At 44.0% G+C, this 20319-nt stretch overlaps 1 protein-coding gene across 1 annotated transcript in view; it reads right to left on the bottom strand.

Moving 5' to 3' along the window:
- The window catches only part of LOC129706809 (uncharacterized), an 81663-nt gene extending 78684 nt beyond the window's left edge, over positions 1–2979 (bottom strand). The window contains exon 1 of the mRNA XM_055651318.1: positions 2043–2979. Within this exon, the coding sequence (XP_055507293.1) occupies positions 2043–2833 (791 nt within the window). The 5' untranslated portion in view covers positions 2834–2979. The remainder of the gene's footprint in view (positions 1–2042) is intronic.
- Positions 2980–20319: the final 17340 nt, after the last annotated feature.

The following is a 20319-nucleotide window of genomic DNA, read 5'->3' as shown; positions in this document are numbered from 1 at the left end:
CCTTCTGCGCTCCAGAGAATAAAGACCTAACTTATTCAACCTATCTCTGTAACTTAGTTGTTGAAACCCAGGCAACATTCTAGTAAATCTTCTCTGTACTCTCTCTATTTTGTTGACGTCCTTCCTATAATTGGGCGACCAAAATTGTACACCATACTCCAGATTTGGTCTCACCAATGCCTTGTACAATTTTAACATTACATCCCAGCTTTTATACTCAATGCTCAGATTTATAAAGGCTAGCATACCAAAAGCTTTCTTTACCACCCTATCTATATGAGATTCCACCTTCAAGGAACTATGCACGGTTATACCCAGATCCCTCTGTTCAACTGTATTCTTCAATTCCCTACCATTTACCATGTACGTCCTATTTTGATTTGTCCTGCCAAGGTGTAGCACCTCACATTTATCAGCATTAAACTCCATCTGCCATCTTTCAGCCCATTTTTCCAAATGGCCTAAATCACTCTGTAGACTTTGGAAATCCTCTTCATTATCCACAACACCCCCTATCTTGGTATCATCTGCATACTTACTAATCCAATTTACCACACCTTCATCCAGATCATTGATGTACATGACAAACAACAAAGGACCCAACACAGATCACTGAGGCACCCCACTAGTCACCTGCCTCCAACCCGATAAACAGCCATCCACCATTACCCTCTGGCTTCTCCCATTCAGCCACTGTTGAATCCATCTTGCTATTCCTGCATTTATACCCAACAGTTGAACCTTCTTAACCAACCTTCCATGAGGAACCTTGTCAAAGGCCTTACTAAGTCCATATAGACAACATCCACTGCTTTACCCTCGTCAATTTCCCTAGTAACCTCTTCAAAAAATTCAAGAAGATTAGTCAAACATGACCTTCCAGGCACAAATCCATGTTGACTGTTCCTAATCATACCCTGTTTATCTAGATGCTTATATATATTATCTCTAAGTATCTTTTCCATTAATTTGCCCACCACTGAAGTCAAACTAACAGGTCTATAATTGCTAGGTTTACTCTTAGAACCCTTTTTAAACAATGGAACAACATGCGCAGTACGCCAATCCTCGGGGACTATTCCCGTTTCTAATGACATTTGATTGGGGATGATTGGGATTGGGTACTGATTGGGGATGATCAGCCATGATCACATTCAATGGCGGTGCTGGCTCGAATAGCCTACACCTGCACCTATTGCCTATTTGTCTATTGTCTATTGACCTTTGAAGTTTGTGCACTCCCCGTGACCTTGTGGGTTTTCCTGGGTCCTCTGGCTTCCTCCCACACTACGGACGCAGGTTGATTGGCTTTGGTGAACATTGTAAATTGCCTCCCGTGTGTAGGATAGTTCTATCCTATGTGCGGTTCCCGGAGGTTGCAGGAGGTTGCCGGAGGTTGCAGGTAGTGGAAGCAGGTAGGGAGACTGTCAAAAACCTCCGGGAACCTCCGGGAATCCGCACAGAAACCTTGGGTGGGGCGCAAAGTCTCCAGAGGTTTCCGTTCAGGTTTCCTAAGTGGGACAGGGGCATTAGGATCATATTTGGAGGAACTCTGAAGAATGCAGGTTGTCTGAAGAACAGTGAACTTCATCTTACAGAATCTTCACAATTCTCACCTGAATTTATTGATACATATTTAATAATATAATTAAGTTATGAATTATTACAATTAAATATGAATCACGTGCACTGCTGAAAGGTGAGTATCATGTAATTCAAATATTTTTTTTCTTGGTCATATTAGTTCTGTCTCTGAAAGAATATTCATAAAATAAATTTGGCTCGATTGCAACCATGGCTGGATTGTAATCATGTATTGTCTTTCTGCTGACTGGATCGCATGTAACAAAAGCTTTTCACTGTGTAAGAAGGAAATGCAGATGCTGGTTTCAACCGAAGATAGCCACAAAAAGCTGGAGTAACTCAGCGGGTCAGGCAGCATCTCTGGAGGAAAGGAATAGGTGACGTTTCGGGGTCGAGACCCTTCTTCAGACTCGGTACACGTGACCATACACTAAACTGGAACTAAATTTGAGACTTACCTCGTTTTAGCAAAGTTTGTCCAATAGGTCATTATCTGTTCACTCAGGGCCAACTCTTTCTCTCCCACAAGCGATCCTTCCATTATTGGAGCTCCAAATACAAACGGAAGCTCATCTCCGTGACCTGCTCCCATCCAGGTAGGTAATACAGATGCGTTAGGATGCCTCGTAAAGTAATACATATAAACACCTTTTCTTGTGTTGGCTATGAAGTCACTTGTCATCATGAGTGGTGCTATGAAACTCGCATCGCCAATCATGTCGAGGGCTTGCCTCTGAAGGTGGGAAGAGCTGTGATTAAGATCAGTCCAATCCCGATATTCCCACAGCATTGCTTCGGTCACCATCGCCTCTCTATCTGGAGGCAGTTGGAGAAAACGTGGCATGAAGTCAAAAAAGTCAGCTTGTGTTGTGATCGTTTTTATCTGTGGCCAGGCCAAGCTTCCCTCTTGACTGTTCACTCCTGCCAAATAGGAATATCGATTGACCAAGCTTGTGTTTCTGTAGAGTTCTTGTGGGGGTTTGGGAAGGAACAAACCATCCACAGTGGGAACAAATTTAAAATTGAAGCTGTGTAGCTCAATGGCACCTTTAATAAGTTCCGTTGATTTTTTTGCCTGTAGACAATCTATTAGACTAAAGCTATCATTAACTGGGCATGATAAGATAGAGGCTAGTTTTTCTGAGCCCAGATGGAAGGATCGTCCGACCTCACTGCCTGAGATACAAGCGGAACCCCACTCTGTAATATAGCTTTGCTGAAGAGTCCAGTATTGAGAGGTGACAGACATTGCAATCCAACGCTAACACCTCCTGCAGACTGTCCAAATAGCACGATGGCCCCTGGATTGCCGCCAAAGTTTTTGATGTTTGTCTTTACCCACAATATGGCAAAGCGTTGATCAAGAAGTCCATTATTGCCCATTGCTGCATTGTCCCCTGTTGAAAGAAATCCAAACACCCCGAGTCTGTAGTTGATTGTCACCACAATAACTTGGCCAAAGTCAGCCAGCACGTGAGCCTTGTAATCCCCAGAGCCAAGGGCGAAGGCCCCTCCGTGAAGCCAAATCATCACTGGTAGCAGCTTGCTAGAAGCACCCTCGTCATGGGGCACAAAGATGTTTAACCTGAGGCAGTCCTCGTTGCCATATATTCCATCAGAGTCAAGATGTTCTTGAGGGCACATTGGTCCAAACGCCGTTGCATTCAGTGTATCATTCCAAACAGGATGGGGCTCGGGAGGCTGGAACCGAAGGCTGTCCACTGGAGGTGCAGCGTAGGGGATCCCCTGATAGCATTCCACGCTTCTGTTATCCCACTGTTCTAATATGCCATGGACCAAGCCCAGATCTGTTTGTCTAATAAGATCAGCAGATGCTACTAATGCATTAAGACTGCAAAAAATAACGAAAACTTCACGAATCATGATGGCAAAATCTGCAGCCTTAAGTCTGTCCGAGCACTTGATTCTCAGTTAAATAGTCCTCCGGTATATACTACCTCCCTTTATCAGTAACTGCTTTGGTCTTTGTAACATGCTCTAGCTCGTGACATTATAGAATGTTTGTTTGTACAATTATTTAAGAGATTAGGTTATCTGTAATCAATTTATGACTGAACTGTGAAACACAAAGTCATGAGATATGTGGTGTACAAAAATAATGGTTTACTTTCTCACAATCAGTCAGAGACTAATCTTAAACATTCAGCATAGAATGAAAAACAATGGTAGAATTTGGTTCCAAGTTTGTTCAACAGTCATAGAGTCATATAGAGTCATGGAAACAGGTCCTTCGGCTCAACTTGGCCATGTTGTACAAGATGCAGGTTTCTTATAGAAACGTACAAAATTCTTAAGGGGTTGGGCAGGCTGGATGCAGGAAGATTGTTCCCGATGTTGGGGAAGTCCAGAACAAGGGGTCACAGTTTAAGGATATAGGGGAAATCTTTTAGGACTGAGATGAGAAAAACATTTTTCACACAGAGTGGTGAATCTGTGGAATTCTCTGCCACAGAAGGTAGTTGAGGCCAGTTCATTGGCTATATTTAAGAGGGAGTTAGATGTGGCCCTTGTGGCTAAAGGGATCAGGGGGTATGGAGAGAAGGCAGGTACATGATACTGAGTTGGATGATCAGCCATGATCATCATATTGAATGGCGGTGCAGGCTCGAAGGGCCGAATGACCTACTCCTGCACCTATTTTCTATGTTTCTATGTTTCTATGTTTCTATGCCAGTGTAAATAAGAAAGAAAGAACAGTAAATGTTGGATTACAAAACAACACACAAAGTGCTGGAGTAACTCAGTGGGTCAGGCTTTGTGATTTGCTCATGATTCCCACACCTGCAGCTTTATCTGGGGCAAAATGAAACTGTTTGCCCCTCACACAACCCGTCTCTTAACTTTCCTCTTCTCTGTCATCAGTCATTACCAGACCCATGTGCTGTCAACACCAAAAAACAATCAACATCGAGCATATGTTCAAAATTAATGAAGTTTACTGTTTTACGAAAGCAAAAGAACAACTGATCACCACTGTACAGTATCTTAGTGGTTGTCTTCTGCATGCTCATCCCCATGCAGTGGCACCCAATGACAACAACACAGCTGGTCAAACTGCTGGCCGACTGTTGACAGGGGGATCTGCCATGTCCTTGCTTTAGATTTAGGCTTATTATTGTCAATGTGCACTGAGGTACAGTGAAAAGCTTTGTTTTGCATGCTGCCCAAACAGATTAGATATACTGTACATGGATACAAACAGTTCAAAGTCAAGTACAATAGACTCAGTGAGCTGAAGGGCTGTTTCAATGCTGTATTTGTCAATCAATCAATGTACCTGTGATGATGCTGCAAGCAGGATTTTCATGGTCCCCACACCTCACCCTACTTGAGAATATGGCAATAAGCCTGACTTGAGATTACCTTCAAACCTTTTCTACGCTGTCTTATGTCTATTAGCCACTCTTTAGTGTAATACCCTACCATTGTGCCTTAGAAACATAGAAACATAGAAATTAGGTGCAGGAGTAGGCCATTCGGCCCTTCGAGCCTGCACCGCCATTTAATATGATCATGGCTGATCATCCAACTCAGTATCCCGTACCTGCCTTCTCTCCATACCCTCTGATCCCCTTAGCCACAAGGGCCACATCTAACTCCCTCTTAAATATAGCCAATGAACTGGCCTCAACTACCCTCTGTGGCAGAGAGTTCCAGAGATTCACCACTCTGTGTGTGAAAAAAGTTCTCCTCATCTCGGTTTTAAAGGATTTCCCCCTTATCCTTAAGCTTAAGCTTATCCTTAAGCTGGTTCTTCATACCATTCGCTTTCTTTACTGCCTGCTGCACCTGCATGCCTACCTTCAATGACTGGTGTACCATGACACCCAGGTCTCGCTGCATCTCCCTTTCCCAATCGGCCACCGTTTAGATAATAATCTGCTTCCCCGTTTTTGCCACCAAAATGGATAACCTCACATTTATCCACATTAAACTGCATCTGCCAAACATTTGCCCACTCACCCAGCCTATCCAAGTCACCTTGCAGTCTCCTAGCATCCTCCTCACACTGCCCCCCAGCTTAGTGTCATCCGCAAACTTGGAGATATTGCCTTCAATTCCCTCATCCAGATCATTAATATATATTGTAAATAGCTGGGGTCCAGTACTGAGCCTTGCGGTACCCCACTAGTCACTGCCTGCCATTGTGAAAAGGACCCGTTTACTCCTACTCTTTGCTTCCTGTTTGCCAGCCAGTTCTCTATCCACATCAATACTGAACCCCCAATGCCATGTGCTTTAAGTTTGTATACTAATCTCTTATGTGGGACCTTGTCGAAAGCCTTCTGGAATTCCAGATACACCACATCCACTGGTTCTCCCCTATCCACGCTACTAGTTACATCCTCGAAAAATTCTATAAGATTCGTCAGACATGATTTACCTTTCGTAAATCCATGCTGACTTTGTCCAATGATTTCACCACTTTCCAAATGTGCTGCCATCCCATCTTTAATAACTGACTCTAGCAGTTTCCCCACTACCGATGTTAGGCTAACTGGTCTGTAATTCCCCGTTTTCTCTCTCCCTCCCTTCTTAAAAAGTGGGGTTACGTTTGCTACCCGCCAATCCTCTGGAACTACTCCAGAATCTAAAGAGTTTTGAAATATTATTACTAATGCATCCACTATTTCTGGAGCTACTTCCTTAAGTACTCTGGGATGCAGCCTATCTGGCCCTGGGGATTTATCGGCCTTTAATCCATTCAATTTACCCAACACCACTTCCCGACTAACCTGGATTTCACTCAATTCCTCCACCTCCTTTGACCCGCGGGCCCCTGCTATTTCCGGCAGATCATTTATGTCTTCCTTAGTGAAGACGGAACCAAAGTAGTTATTCAATTGGTCCGCCATATCCTGGTTCCCCATGATCAACTCACCTGTTTCTGACTGCAAGGGACCTACATTTGTTTTAACTAATCTCTTTCTTTTCACATATCTATAAAAACTTTTGCAGTCAGTTTTTATGTTCCCTGCCAGTTTTTCTTTCATAATCCATTTTTCCTTTCCTAATTAAGCCCTTCGTCCTCCTCTGCTGGTCTCTGAATTTCTCCCAGTCCTCCGGTATGCTGCTTTTTCTGGCTAGTTTGTACGCATCATCCTTTGCTTTGATACTATCCCTGATTTCCCTTGTTATCCATGGATGCACTACCTTCCCTGATTTATTCTTTTACCAAACTGGGATGAACAATTTTTGTAGTTCATCCATGCAGTCTTTAAATGCCTTCCATTGCATATCCACCGTCAACCCTTTTAGAATTAATTGCCAGTCAATCTTGGCCAATTCACGTCTCATACCCTCAAAGTTACCTTTCTTTAAGTTCAAAACCATTGTTTCTGAATTAACAATGTCACTCTCCATCCTAATGAAGAACTCAACCATATTATGGTCACTCTTGCCCAAGGGGTCACGCACAACAAGACTACTAACTAACCCTTCCTCATTACTCAATACCCAGTCTAAAATAGCCAGCTCTCTCGTTGGTTCCTCTACATGTTGATTTAGATAACTATCCCGCATACATTCCAAGAAATCCTCTTCCTCAGCACCCCTGCCAGTTTGATTCACCCAATCTATATGTAGATTGAAGTCACCCATTATAACTGCTTTGCCTTTGTCGCAAGCATTTCTAATTTCCTGTTTGATACCATCTCCAACTTCACTACTACTGTTAGGTGGCCTGTACACAACACCCACCTTCTAATCATATTTAATAACATTTTGTTTACTAACCCTTTGTGTGAAGCTCTTATGAACATCCAAGTCCACAGCATCCACTGGTTCTTCCTTATCTATGTTGACTATTGCAAAAGATCTATGAAACATGATTTCCCTTTTATATCTTCATGTTGAACCTAATCCATCCAATTGTTATTTTCCAAGTGCCCTGTGTACCTCTTAATAATAGATTGCAGCAGCCTTCTTGATACTGATGTCAGTCTAACTGGTCGCTGCTTCCCTGTTTCCTCTTTCTTTCTTTTCTTAAATAATTGAGTTACTTCTGTTACTTTCTGAAATGTAAGAATCATAGCAAGAACCGATGGAAGTTTGGAAGATTATTCCCATGGGCACTATGTTCAGATTCCTGACACATGCGGATAATGTCATAAAGTCATACACTCATAGACTCATACAGCACAGAAGTCATTAAGTCCATGGGATATATTGTGGTCCAGTCCCATTAAGTTCTCCCATACAAGTGTTTTAATAAAGTCATAGAAACATAGAAACATAGAAAATAGGTGCAGGGGGAGGCCATTCGGCCCTTCGAGCCATCACCGCCATCCATTGTGATCATGGCTGATCGTCCCCTATCAATAACCTGTGCCTGCCTTCTCCCCATATCCCTTGACTCCACTAGCCCCTAGAGCTTTATATCATGCTCCTGTCCCACTTAGGAAACCTGAACGGAAACCTCTGGAGACTTTGCGCCCCTCCCAAGGTTTCCGTGCGGTTCCCGGAGGTTGCAGGTGGTTGCCGAAGGTTGCAGGTAGTGGAAGCAGGTAGGGAGACTGACAAAAACCTCCGGGAACCGCACGGAGACCTTGGGTGGGGCGCAAAGTCTCCAGAGATTTCCGTTCAGGTTTCCTAAGTGGGAACTCTCTCTTAAATCCATCCAGTGACTTGGCCTCCACTGCCCTCTGTGGCAGGGAATTCCATAAATTCACAACTCTCTGGGAGAAAAAGTTTTTTCTCACCTCAGTCTTAAATGACCTCCCCTTTATTCTTCAGTTTTGTTAAAACTCCTCATTCGATGGGTTTTTGAATATGATTATTTGTGCCGAATGTCATTCCGATCAAAACGACACACTTGGACCAGCCTGAATTTTCTATGTGAAATTAATTCTTTCTAATGGCATCCACGCTGCAGTGTATTGAATCTCACACGAATTTGGAAGAAAATCGCTGTTTTCACCGTGCAAATGGCAGAAACGTGAAGAACATTCGGCGATTCCCAACACAAAATGCACCTGTCCCCTGCCGCATGTTGGTTCATTAATTGTGCATTAATTAGATTGTGATGTTTAGAAACATAGAACATAGAAATTAGGTGCAGGAGTAGGCCATTCGGCCCTTCGAGCCTGCACCGCCATTCAATATGATCATGGCTGATCATCCAACTCAGTATCCCGTACCTGCCTTGTCTCCATACCCCCTGATCCCCTTAGTCACAAGGGCCACATCTAACTCCCTCTTAAATATAGCCAATGAACTGGCCTCAACTACCCTCTGTGGCAGAGAGTTTCCAGAGATTCACCACTCTCTGTGTGAAAAAAGTTCTTCTCATCTCGGTTTTACAAGATTTCCCTCTTATCCTTAAACTGTGACCCCTTGTCCTGGACTTCCCTAACATCGGGAACAATCTTCCCGCATCTAGCCTGTCCAACCCCTTAAGAATTTTGTAAGTTTCTATAAGATTTAGGTTTGCTGTTATTTTTGTGATAAATCCTGCATCACTATTTTGCCGAGCTGCAAACAGTGGCGGGCAGAGGCTTACGTTCTTTAAAGTGCACTGGGGGCACATTTTTACTGTCAACCATGCAGTGAGTTCAGGGTGTTATCACAATAAGGTCATTGTACCATATCATAAAGTGTGGCAACTTCATGAGTAGGCCAAGGATCGAAGGATAAAGCTTCTCCCAGCCAACAATTTCTATCTACACACAATTAAAATTGAGAACATCTTACCTGTTTTAAATTGTGAAAACAGCATCTTGTTTAGATCAACATTGTTTAATTGCATGTCGAATTAACTTTATCATTGTCCTTTAAGATTCAGAAGCTCTCCCCGCAACTCATGCAGGGTTGCATTTGATAATTTGCAGTTAATTATTCATATCTAAGCCATAAATATGCAAAGTTCTTATCATCGTATAGCTTATATTTGCCTGTCAGCATAACAATATTTTCTTGCCAGTGATGTTATAGGAGCGAATGTCAAAATGACTGCAGTTTTTTGGGGTGCTGGACTCTACTGCAGTTTGGAAAACACTGGGGCAGGATTGGTTCCATTATAATGAGAGCTGTGCATCTAATGCTTCTGCAGTTTGCAGAGTTAGATAGAGCTCTAAGGGCTGGTGGAATCGAGGGATATGGGGAGAAGGCAGGCACAGGTTATTTCTAGGGGTCGATCAGCCATGATCACAATGAATGGCGGTGCTGGCTCGAAGGGCCGAATAACCTCCTCCTGCACCTATTTTCCATGTTTCTATGTTTCTCAGTGATCAATGTTTATTTTAGCCATTCTCTTCATTTTATACACTCACTGAGGTTCATGCTGACCTGTTTGTTTTTTAATATTTACTTAGAAACATAGAAACATAGAAACATAGAAATTAGGTGCAGGAGTAGGCCATTCGGGCCTTCGAGCCTGCACCGCCATTCAATATGATCATGGCTGATCATCCAACTCAGTATCCCGTACCTGCCTTCTCTCCATACCCTCTGATCCCCTTAGCCACAAGGGCCACATCTAACTCCCTCTTAAATATAGCCAATTAACTGGCCTTGACTACCCTCTGCGGCAGAGAGTTCCAGAGATTCACCACTCTCTGTGTGAAAAAAGTTCTTCTCATCTGGGTTTTAAAGGATTTCCCCCTTATCCTTAAGCTGTGACCCCTTGTCCTGGACTTTCCCATCATTGGGAGCAATCTTCCTGCATCTAGCCTGTCCAACCCCTTAAGAATTTTGTAAGTTTCTATAAGATCCCCTCTCAATCTCCTAAATTCTAGAGAGTATAAACCAAGTCTATCCAGTCTTTCTTCATAAGACAGTCCTGACATCCCAGGAATCAGTCTGGTGAACCTTCTCTGCACTCCCTTAATGCAAAAATGTCCTTCCTCAGATTTGGAGACCAAAACTGTACGCAATACTCCAGGTGTGGTCTCACCAAGACCCTGTACAACTGCAGTAGAACCTCCCTGCTCCTATACTCAAATCCTTTTGCTATGAAAGCTAACATACCATTCGCTTTCTTCACTGCCTGCTGCACCTGCATGCCTACTTTCAAAGACTGGTGTACCATGACACCCAGGTCTCGCTGCATCTCCCCATAAAGTACAAGTGAAATGAATTTGTCAGCAGCGGTACAATGATAAAGAACACACAAAACACACTAAAAATTTAACACAAACATCCACCACAACATTCATCACTGTGGTGGAAGGCACAAAAATTGGCCAGTCCTCCTCCATTTTCCCCCGTGGTCAGGACCTCAACCCTCCGCAGCCGTCGCTGCGGGCTTCCAGATGTGCAGACAATGTAAAAAGTCCAGGTAAGTCCAGAGTCGGCTCTTCCCCACCGGAGACCGCGGCTTTAGGTTGGTGTAGGCCACAGGCCTGCGGTCAAAGATTTAAAGTCCCCGCCGAGCCGCAGCCAGAAGCACCGCAGACCATAGGGCCGGCGGTCAGAGCTCTTCTCCAGGGGTGATGGTAAGTCCACGCCGGACGCACGGTAGAAGTTGGCCGCGGGCCGGCAATTGGAGCTCTTCTTCCCCCCAGGTCACCCACGAGGGATCCCGAGCTGCAGACGCCGCGCCAGCTGGAACTCTGCAGACCGCGGCTTCAGACTGCCAGCAGCCGCGGGCCAGTGAACGGAGCGCTCCCCTCCAGCGAACCCCAGTGAGGGCTCGCCCGCTCCACGCCAAGAGTCCGCGGTGCGCCCGCCGCTGAAGCCTCGGGTGCATCTCCAATCCTCGATGTTAGGCCACGGGTGAGGCGACCCAAAGTGGTTTCCCCCTCACCCCCCCCCCCCCCCCACCCCCCCCCCCCCCCCCCACACAAGACACACAGAGAAACATTAAAAACATACTTTAAAACATACTAATAAAATGTAAAAAAGTTGAAAAAAACTAACATGCTGCTGACAGGGCTGCCGGCTTGAATCTGGAGGTGTGCGTTTTCACACTTCTATATCTTTTGGCTGATGGGAGAGGGGAGAAAAGTGGCCAGGGTGTGACTCGTCCTTGATTATGCTGTTGGCCTTGCCGAGGCAGCATGAGGTATAAATGGAGTCAATAGAAGGTAGTTTAGTTTGAAGGGTCTCGACCTGAAACGTCACCTATTCCTTCGCTCCATAGATGCTGCCTCACCCGCTGAAGGGAGGTTGGTTAGTGTGATGGTCTGGGCTGCGTCCACGATTTGCTGCAATTTCTTGCGGTCTTGGATGGAGCTGTTCCCAAACTAAGCCCTGATTTCGCTCTGTGCTCTTGCCATTGTAATTGCCTTTGTTTAAATTTAGGACACACAATTTCAGACCCATGTTTCTCACCTCAAACTGAATTTGAAATTCCACTGTTATAATTGCTGTCTAATTAATTGATTCATTAATCATCTCCCACTGCATCATTCCAGATCTAATACAGTCCATTCCATGAGTCCAAGTCAACCTTCGAGCACCCGTTAATACCAGTTCTATATTATCCCAATTTTTGTATCCACTCCCAACGGCAACAAGGGGCAATTAATCTATGAACCTACACATCTTTGAGTTCTGGGAGGAAACAGGAGTACCCAGGGGAAACCCATTCAGCCACAGGGAGAATGTGTAAACTCCATACATACAGCACTAGAAGTCAGGATTGAACCTGGTTCTCTGGCACATTGAGGCGGAAGATCTCCCGGAGGCACAACTGTGCCGCCCATAAACTTGGGGGATTGGTCCAAGACTCTCTGCAGGAGCGTGAACAAACAAGATAAAAAGTCACCAAGTTACTTCAGATGATGCTGGAGCAGATACTCAAAGGGAAAAAATTAAATGTTTTAGGGACCACTTTACGGGAAGGAGAGAAGGGGAACGATTTTGGGAAAGTTAACTTCAGAGCATAGGCTTGCACAACTCAAAGGTTCAAAGTGTTCAAAGGGTCCAAAGGGTATTTTATTGTCACGTGTACTAATTAATGTTGGTGGAGTGTGCCATTGCCTTGATATATTGAGTGAAGCAGTTAGTTTTTCTCCCTCCTCTATGTACTGATCTAATCCATATTGAGCCTTTTGTGTTCATGCTGCCACTTCTGATGCAAAAGGAGTGATAAATGTGAGGTTATCCATTTTGGTGGCAAAAACGGGAAAGCAGACTATTATATCGGCAACGGGAAAGCAGACTATTATCTAAATGGTGGCCGATTGGGAAAGGGGGAGATGCAGCGAGACCAGGTGGGTGTCATGGGTACACCAGTCATTATAGAAGGTAGGCATGCAGGTGCAGCAGGCAGTAACCAGAAGTAGCGAATGGTATGTGAGGAGCATTCCATAGCAAATATGGTTCACCAGACTGATTTGGGAGTATAGGAGCAGGATAGGTTTATACTGCAGTTTAGTTGAGAGGGGATCAGGATCTGTCTTAGGGGTTTGGACAGTTGAGGCCAGTACATTGTTCCCGATGTATTTAAGAGGGAGCTTAGATGGGGGAAATCCTTGTGGCTAACAGAGAGGGATCAGGGGAAGAAGTGGAGAGAATTGGCAGGGGAGTACGGGATACTGAGTTGGAGAGATCAGGTACGGGATACTGAGTTGGATGATCAGCCATGATCATGAATGGCGGTGCAGGCTCGAAGGGCCGAATGGCCTACTCCTGCACCTAATTTCTATGTTTCTATGTTTCTATATGCAAGACATTAACAATTAAATATTTTCATTCACCTTCATCTGGTCCTGAGTAGGCGACCTAGTTCAAAAACGGAAACTGTCAATTCTGGGTCAATATATGAACAGACAAACACCATACCAAATTATTTCTTAGAGGAAGGCTGAGTGTGGGGACAAAAACAAATGCATACTAAAACAACACTTCAATGTAGTACATACATCCTTGTGGATGCTGTACATGTACACTAGATGGCAATGTTGTGTCTAAGGAAATCCAACATTCCACTTAAGCCTTCCTAAATGTGGCACATTTTAATCCTAAAAAAAGACACAAAGTGTGGGTGTAACTCAGTGGGCCAGACAGCATCTCTGGAGAAAATGGGTAAGTGATGTTTTGGTCACCTATTCATGTTCTCCAGAGATGCTGTGTGGCCCGCTGAATTACTCCAGCACTTTGTGTGTTTTTCTTTTATAGTGGCACGGTGGTGCAGCGGTAGCAGGGTGGTGCCTTACAGTGCCCGAGGCCTGGGTTTGATCCTGACTATGAGTGCTGTCAGTGTGGAGTTTGTACGTTCTCCCCGTGACTGCATGGGTTTTCCCCGGGTGCTCTGGTTTCCTCACAAATTCAAAAGATGTACAGAGACAAAGATGTAGGTGAAATGGCTTTGGTTGTAAATTGTCCCTAGTGTGTAGGATAGGCCTAGTGTCCAGGGATCGTTGGAGGCTGTTCCTGTGCTGCATCTCTAACCTAACCTAACGTAACCAGCATCTGCCAGTTCCTTGTTTCTACATGTTAATCCTGTATGTGCCCCTCTGCAGAGTTTTCATAGCCGAGGACTTTGTTTCTCCTTTGCTCCTGCTGTTATGCAATTGGGATCCATTAGGTAGAGCAGGATTGAAACACAGGCATATTATTAACTTGGCATCATGTTTGGTGCACACATTGTTGTGCTGTCCTGTTCTATGTGTTACATGCAATTGGGCTGTGTGGCCCAACCACTTCAAGCTAGAAATTTACTAGAATGTTGCCTGGGTTTCAGCAACTAAGTTACAGAGAAAGGTTGAACAAGTTAGGGCTTTATTCTTTGGAGCGCAGAAGGTTAAGGGGGGACTTGATAGAGGTTTTTAAAATGATGAGAGGGATAGACAGATTTGACGTGGAAAAGCTTTTCCCACTGAGAGTAGGGAAGATTCAAACAAGGGGACATGACTTGAGAATTAAGGGACTGAAGTTTAGGGGTAACATGAGGGGGAACTTCTTTACTCAGAGAGTGGTAGCTGTGTGGAATGAGCTTCCAGTGAAGGTGGTGGAGGCAGGTTCGTTTTTATCATTTAAAAATAAATTGGATAGTTATATGGACGGGAAGGGAATGGAGGGTTATGGTCTGAGCGCAGGTTATGGGACTAGGGGAGATTATGTGTTGGACACGGACTAGAAGGGTCGAGATGGCCTGTTTCCGTGCTGTAATTGTTATATGGTTATATGGTTATAAGCTGACTTTACATTTCACACAGAGCAGTCAGTGTTGATTAGTACAGGTGTCAGAGGTTATGGGGAGAAGGCAGGAGAATGGGGTTAGGAGATCAGCCATGATTGAATGACTTGATGGGCCGTGGCCTAATTCTACTACTATTCCTTATGACATTATGACCATAATTTCTTCTGTTTCCATAGTTATTCAATCCCTTTTCCTTCATCTACCTGTTCAACCAACATTGAATGAATATTGAACTTAGTCTCAGCCTCAACCTCAATATTGAATTCTTCAAATTTAGGTCACTTAACCCCACCCCCCCCGCCCCACTTTTCTTTTCCCCTCTCTCTCCCCCATGCCCCACCTGCACTTTCTCCCCCACCCCCTCCCCTTCCACCTACATTCATCCCACTTCACTATTTTCAACTCTTCAAACTTTTTTTCTCACCTCTATGTTTTCATCCCTGCCCTTTGACCAACAATCTGTATATGAAAGAACCCCCTCACTTGTATCAACCTGTTACCTGCCAGGCTTTGTCCTGTTCCTCGTCTCATCCAGTTTTTCTTATCCCCCCCCCCCCCCCCCCCCCCCCCCCTCAACCATCCGTCCTACAATCAGTTTGAAGAAGGATCCTGACCCAAAACATCACCTAACTATGTTCTCCAGAGATGCTGCCTAACCGACTGAGTTACTCCAGCACTTTGTGTCTTTTCCTGATCTTATCCTATCAGGGGTATTCTCTTTATCTGATCCATCCATGTTGTACCCTCGGACACTTAAAAATAACTTGTTTTTCCAATTTCTCAGTTCTGATGAAGTATCTTCGACTTCAAGTCAAGGTGAGTTTATTGTCATATGCTTGAGCACTGTGAGGAAAGTACTTGACACATCCCACAGATGCTGCCTGACCTGTCGAGTGTTTTCAGCATTTTCCATTTTTACTTCTGTGAATGATCTAATCCTGTTTACTCTGTTCCATCTTTGAATAATACGAACAGATAAAGTGAACTCCTGCATATTTTCACCTTACACAACCCCAGGATGTTCTGAAACACTTTGCAGCTGAATACCTGAAAAGATGGACCAACCTCCTTCCCATTCAGTGAACCTTGGCAAATACGATGAAAGCTTCAAGCTTTGGAATTACATTAGGAAAAAAGATGGACATATTTTTTGTGGATGTTTGTGCCTATTTCTGATGGAGATCTGATCCATTGGGAAAATGTGTCCTCAATTGGGTCCTCTGTCTTCCCTATTGCTGCTATCATTTCCCTGTCATATTTGGTACATAAATAGAGGTGGCACGGTAGCACAGCGGTAGAGTTGCTGCCTTACAGCGCCAGAGAACCGGGTTTGATCCTGACAATGGGTGCTGACTGTATGGAGTTTGCAAGCTCTCACTGTGACGTTGTGGGTTTTCTCCGAGTGTTCCAGTTTCCCCCCACATTCCAAAGACGTGCAGGTTTGTAGATTAATTGCCTTCTGCAAATCGTTCCTAGTTTATAGGATAGAACCTGTGTATGATTATTGATGATCATTATTCCCTAGTGTGTGTAGGGTAGAGTCAATGTGCTGGGATCGCTGGTCAGTCCGGACTCAGTGGCCTAAAGGGCCTGTTTCCACACTGTATCTCTAAACTAAACTAAACTAAACTAAACTAAACTAAACTAAACTAAACTAAACTAAACTAAACTAAACTAAACTAAACTATCTAAACTAAACTAAACTAAACTAAACTAAACTAAACTAAACTAAACTAAACTAAACTAAACTAAACTAAACTAAACCAAAGTAAGAGTTCAAGGCCAATGTCAGAAGGTCCTCTACGAGGGTGTACCCTTGGAAAGCGTCTGGACTTGATGGTGTACCAGGCCATATTCTTAAAACCGGCGCAGACCACCGATGGTAGTTTTTACTGACATCTTCAATCTCACATTGCTAAGATCTGAGGTCCCCAACTGCTTTAAAAGGACATCGATAATACTAGTGTCCAAGAAGAAGAAGGTGGCTTGCTTCAATGCTCCTGCCTTAGTAAGGACCGGTACCCATTAGAAATTCACCTACTTCCACAACAAATCGACATGGGATATGATCCTGCTGACTCTGCACTCTGCACTGGACCAGTAGAGAATAAGTACACATGTGTCAGGCTAATGTGCATCACATACAGCTTGGCATTCAACACCATCATCCCTTCAAGATTTATCATCAAACTCAGGGAACTAGGTCGTCTCTGCTGATCTCTATGTAAATGCGTCCTCGATTTTATCATCGGCAGTCTCCAATCAGTACAAATGAGCAGAATACTTCCTCCGCAATAATCATCAGCACAGGAGCACATCAAGACTGTGTGCTCAGTCCCCTGCCATATGCTTTCTATACCCACGACAGTGTAACGAGACACAGCTTCAATGCTATCGGTAGTGACAGATTTTATATAGTCACTGGGGTTGATGACTGAGGATCAGAAGGTAATTTATACTAATTTATGTAATTTGATGATGATATCACACTTGTGGTAATGGGGAGTCCGATCTATACAGTGCCTGGCATGTTAATGCAATCACAAAGAAATCTCATCAATGCCAATCCTTCCTTAGCAGTTTGAGGAGATTCAGCATGTCTATGAATATTCTTACAAAGGAACAAGGATGAGATAGGGTGGTAAAGAAAGCTTTTGGTGTGCTGGCCTTTATAAATCAGAGCATTGAGTATAGAAGTTGGGATGTAATGTTAAAATTGTACAAGGCATTGGTGAGGCCAATTCTGGAGTATGGTGTACAATTTTGGTCGCCCAATTATAGGAAGGATGTCAACAAAATAGAGAGAGTACAGAGGAGATTTACTAGAATGTTGCCTGGGTTTCAACAACTAAGTTACAGAGAAAGGTTAAACATGTTAGGTCTTTATTCTTTGGAGCGCAGAATGTTCAGGGGGGACTTGATAGAGGTCTTTAAAATGATGAGAGGGATAGACAGAGTTGATGTGGACAAGCTTTTCCCACTGAGAGTAGGAAAGATTCAAACAAGGGGACATGACTTGAGAATTAAGGGACTGAAGTTTAGGGGTAACATGAGGGGGAACTTCTTTACTCAGAGAGTGGTAGCTGTGTGGAATGAGCTTCCAGTGAAGGTGGTGGAGGCATGTTCGTTTTTATCATTTAAAAATAAATGGGATAGTTATATGGATGGGAAGGGAATGGAGGGTTATGGTCTGAGTGCAGGTAGATGGGACTAGGGGAAAATAAGTGATCGGCACGGACTTGTAGGGCCGAGATGGCCTGTTTCCGTGCTGTAATTGTTATATGGTTATATGGTTATATGAGAGCATACTGACTGGTTGCATCACAGTCTGATCCGGCAACTCAAATGCCCAGGAATTAAGGAGACAACAGAGAGTGATGGACATTGCTCAGTCCATCAGGTACTGACCTCCCCACCATCAAAGGGACCTATACAAGGTGCTGCCTCACATATTCAGCCAATATTATCAAAAAGCTGCACCATCCTGGCACGCTTTCATTTTGCCACTACCTTTCTTTAATCAGAGGGTGGTGAATCGGTGGAATTCATTGACACAGAAGTAATTAACTCGTTCTAAGCTTCCCCGCAGTCTAGTTTCAGTCAAAAATCACTGAGTCAAGCACTTGAGCATCTAAACTTTATTTTGACAAAACACAATCACCGTTCAACTACTATAGCGGGTTCATTCCTTGTATCTGCCTGATCAAGCCCTCCGGGCCTTGCTCAAACAGAGACACTACAGAAGGTCATGCAGTCCCAAGCGCTCTCCCAGAAGATCGATGCAGGACCTCATGATTGCAGACTGTTATTGGTCCCCAGACCTCGAGGGGCCGAACCACATGGGGGGTGGTCTCTTTACAATCCAATTACAGATATCGATTAACCCCATACATGACAGATATTTCCCATACCCAATACTACAGTGGCTAATACATTGTATTCAAACAGTGTTTCTCAGAGGAAACGAACATCGCAACATGTGCCCCGATATGCAAGAAAACCAGACAAGGCTCAATACTTAATCCAAACAACATTCAGCAAAGTAAAGCTTTGCAACATTATTTACAATTATTTACAAAGTGTAAGTCTGGTTTGCATTCATCCAATCCATTCTATGCATTTTGCACCTATTTGTCGGGGTCTGCAGTTGTCCCCATTCTCTTCCTGCAGCTCTGATCTAGGCTCTAGACAAACTAGCACCATTCTGCAGCTTGTCCCATTTCTACAGAAAGCACTTTTAAATTGACCAAATGGCCTAGCAGCCCTGAAGCCTTTACTCAATTTTAGGGACCTAGCCTCCAATTTGGAAACACAGACAACAGCGGAGGCCAAGGCAATGGATATTTTTAAGGCAGAGATTGACATATTCTTGATTAGTACGGGTTTCGGGGGTTATGGAGAGAAGGCAGGAAAATGGGTTTGAGAGGGAAAGATGGATTGAATGGCAGAGTAGACTTAATGGGCTGAATGGCCTAATTCTGCTCCTAGAACTTAGGAAATAACTAACTACCATCAGGAAGAAGGTACAGGAGCCTTCCAACTGTGACCACCAGGTTCAAGAGTAGCTTCTTCCCAGCAACTATCAGGCTCTTTATACTAGCACCATTTACTGGCCACCATCTCAGCAACTACGATCATCTATGGACTTTGTTTTCGATCACACACTTTGATTTTGCACTGTTCGCCATCTGCTATTACTATTTCCTTAACGTATTATATTGATTACTTCATATTTATTTGTGTGTTATTTCATTGTTCATGTGTGACATCATCAACATGCATGATATAGCTTTCTGACATTGTGACAATAATGGATCCTAAATTTGTGAGTGACCTGCAGCTTTCATTTGTACGTGCAGTAAAAGAAGCAGTGAACCACATGCCCAGTAAATCCTCCTGCCGTTTCACAATCCCACTGCATCTGCTTGACTTTTTTAATCCGTTTGTGGTGTCAGTCCACACCTGTAGAACTCTGCCTTTTAGACAGAATCACATTGAATTGGCGGTGCAGCTATTGGCCCCGTATTGCATGCATTAGCTTCCTCTTCCTAACCTACTTCATCAGATCCTGAGTCAAATTAGTGGGCAGGTCCACTGGCTGAAACAGCCCAAACCCATTTCACAAAGCGATCTGGCAATCAGCAGAGCAATAAAAATCTCATCCTGTCAATCAGGGTTGGACTTGATGCCATTAACCCAATAACCTTACATCGCCCGGTGCAGCTTTAAATGGCCACGGGACTTGCTAGCGCCCGCCGGGGGCTCCAACATCAAGACCCGGAGCGCGGCCTTGCATCGCCCGGCGTGGCTTTAATGGCCGCGGGACCTACTTAACATCGCCCGCCGGGGGCTTTGACTCTGACATCAGGAAGTGATTGGGGAGTGCAGGGGAGAGATAAGACTTTGCCTTCCATCACAGTGAGGAGGAGATTTGTTGTGATGGATGTTTGTGTAAATTGTGTTGTGTCTTGGTTCTTCTACTTGTGTGTATGACTGCAGAAACCAAATTTCGTTTGAACCTCAATGAGGTTCAAATAACAACAAATAAATTGTATCATTGTAAAAAAAATTAAGACTAAGAACCCAGAAATCTCCTTTACAGCAATCATTCCCATCTCTATAATCTT

The sequence above is a fragment of the Leucoraja erinacea genome, chromosome 2 (assembly GCF_028641065.1).
Source record: "Leucoraja erinacea ecotype New England chromosome 2, Leri_hhj_1, whole genome shotgun sequence".
Taxonomy (NCBI): domain Eukaryota; kingdom Metazoa; phylum Chordata; class Chondrichthyes; order Rajiformes; family Rajidae; genus Leucoraja; species Leucoraja erinaceus.
The sequence above is the reverse complement of the archived record's forward strand: the minus strand, read 5'-3'. Positions and strand labels throughout refer to the sequence as shown.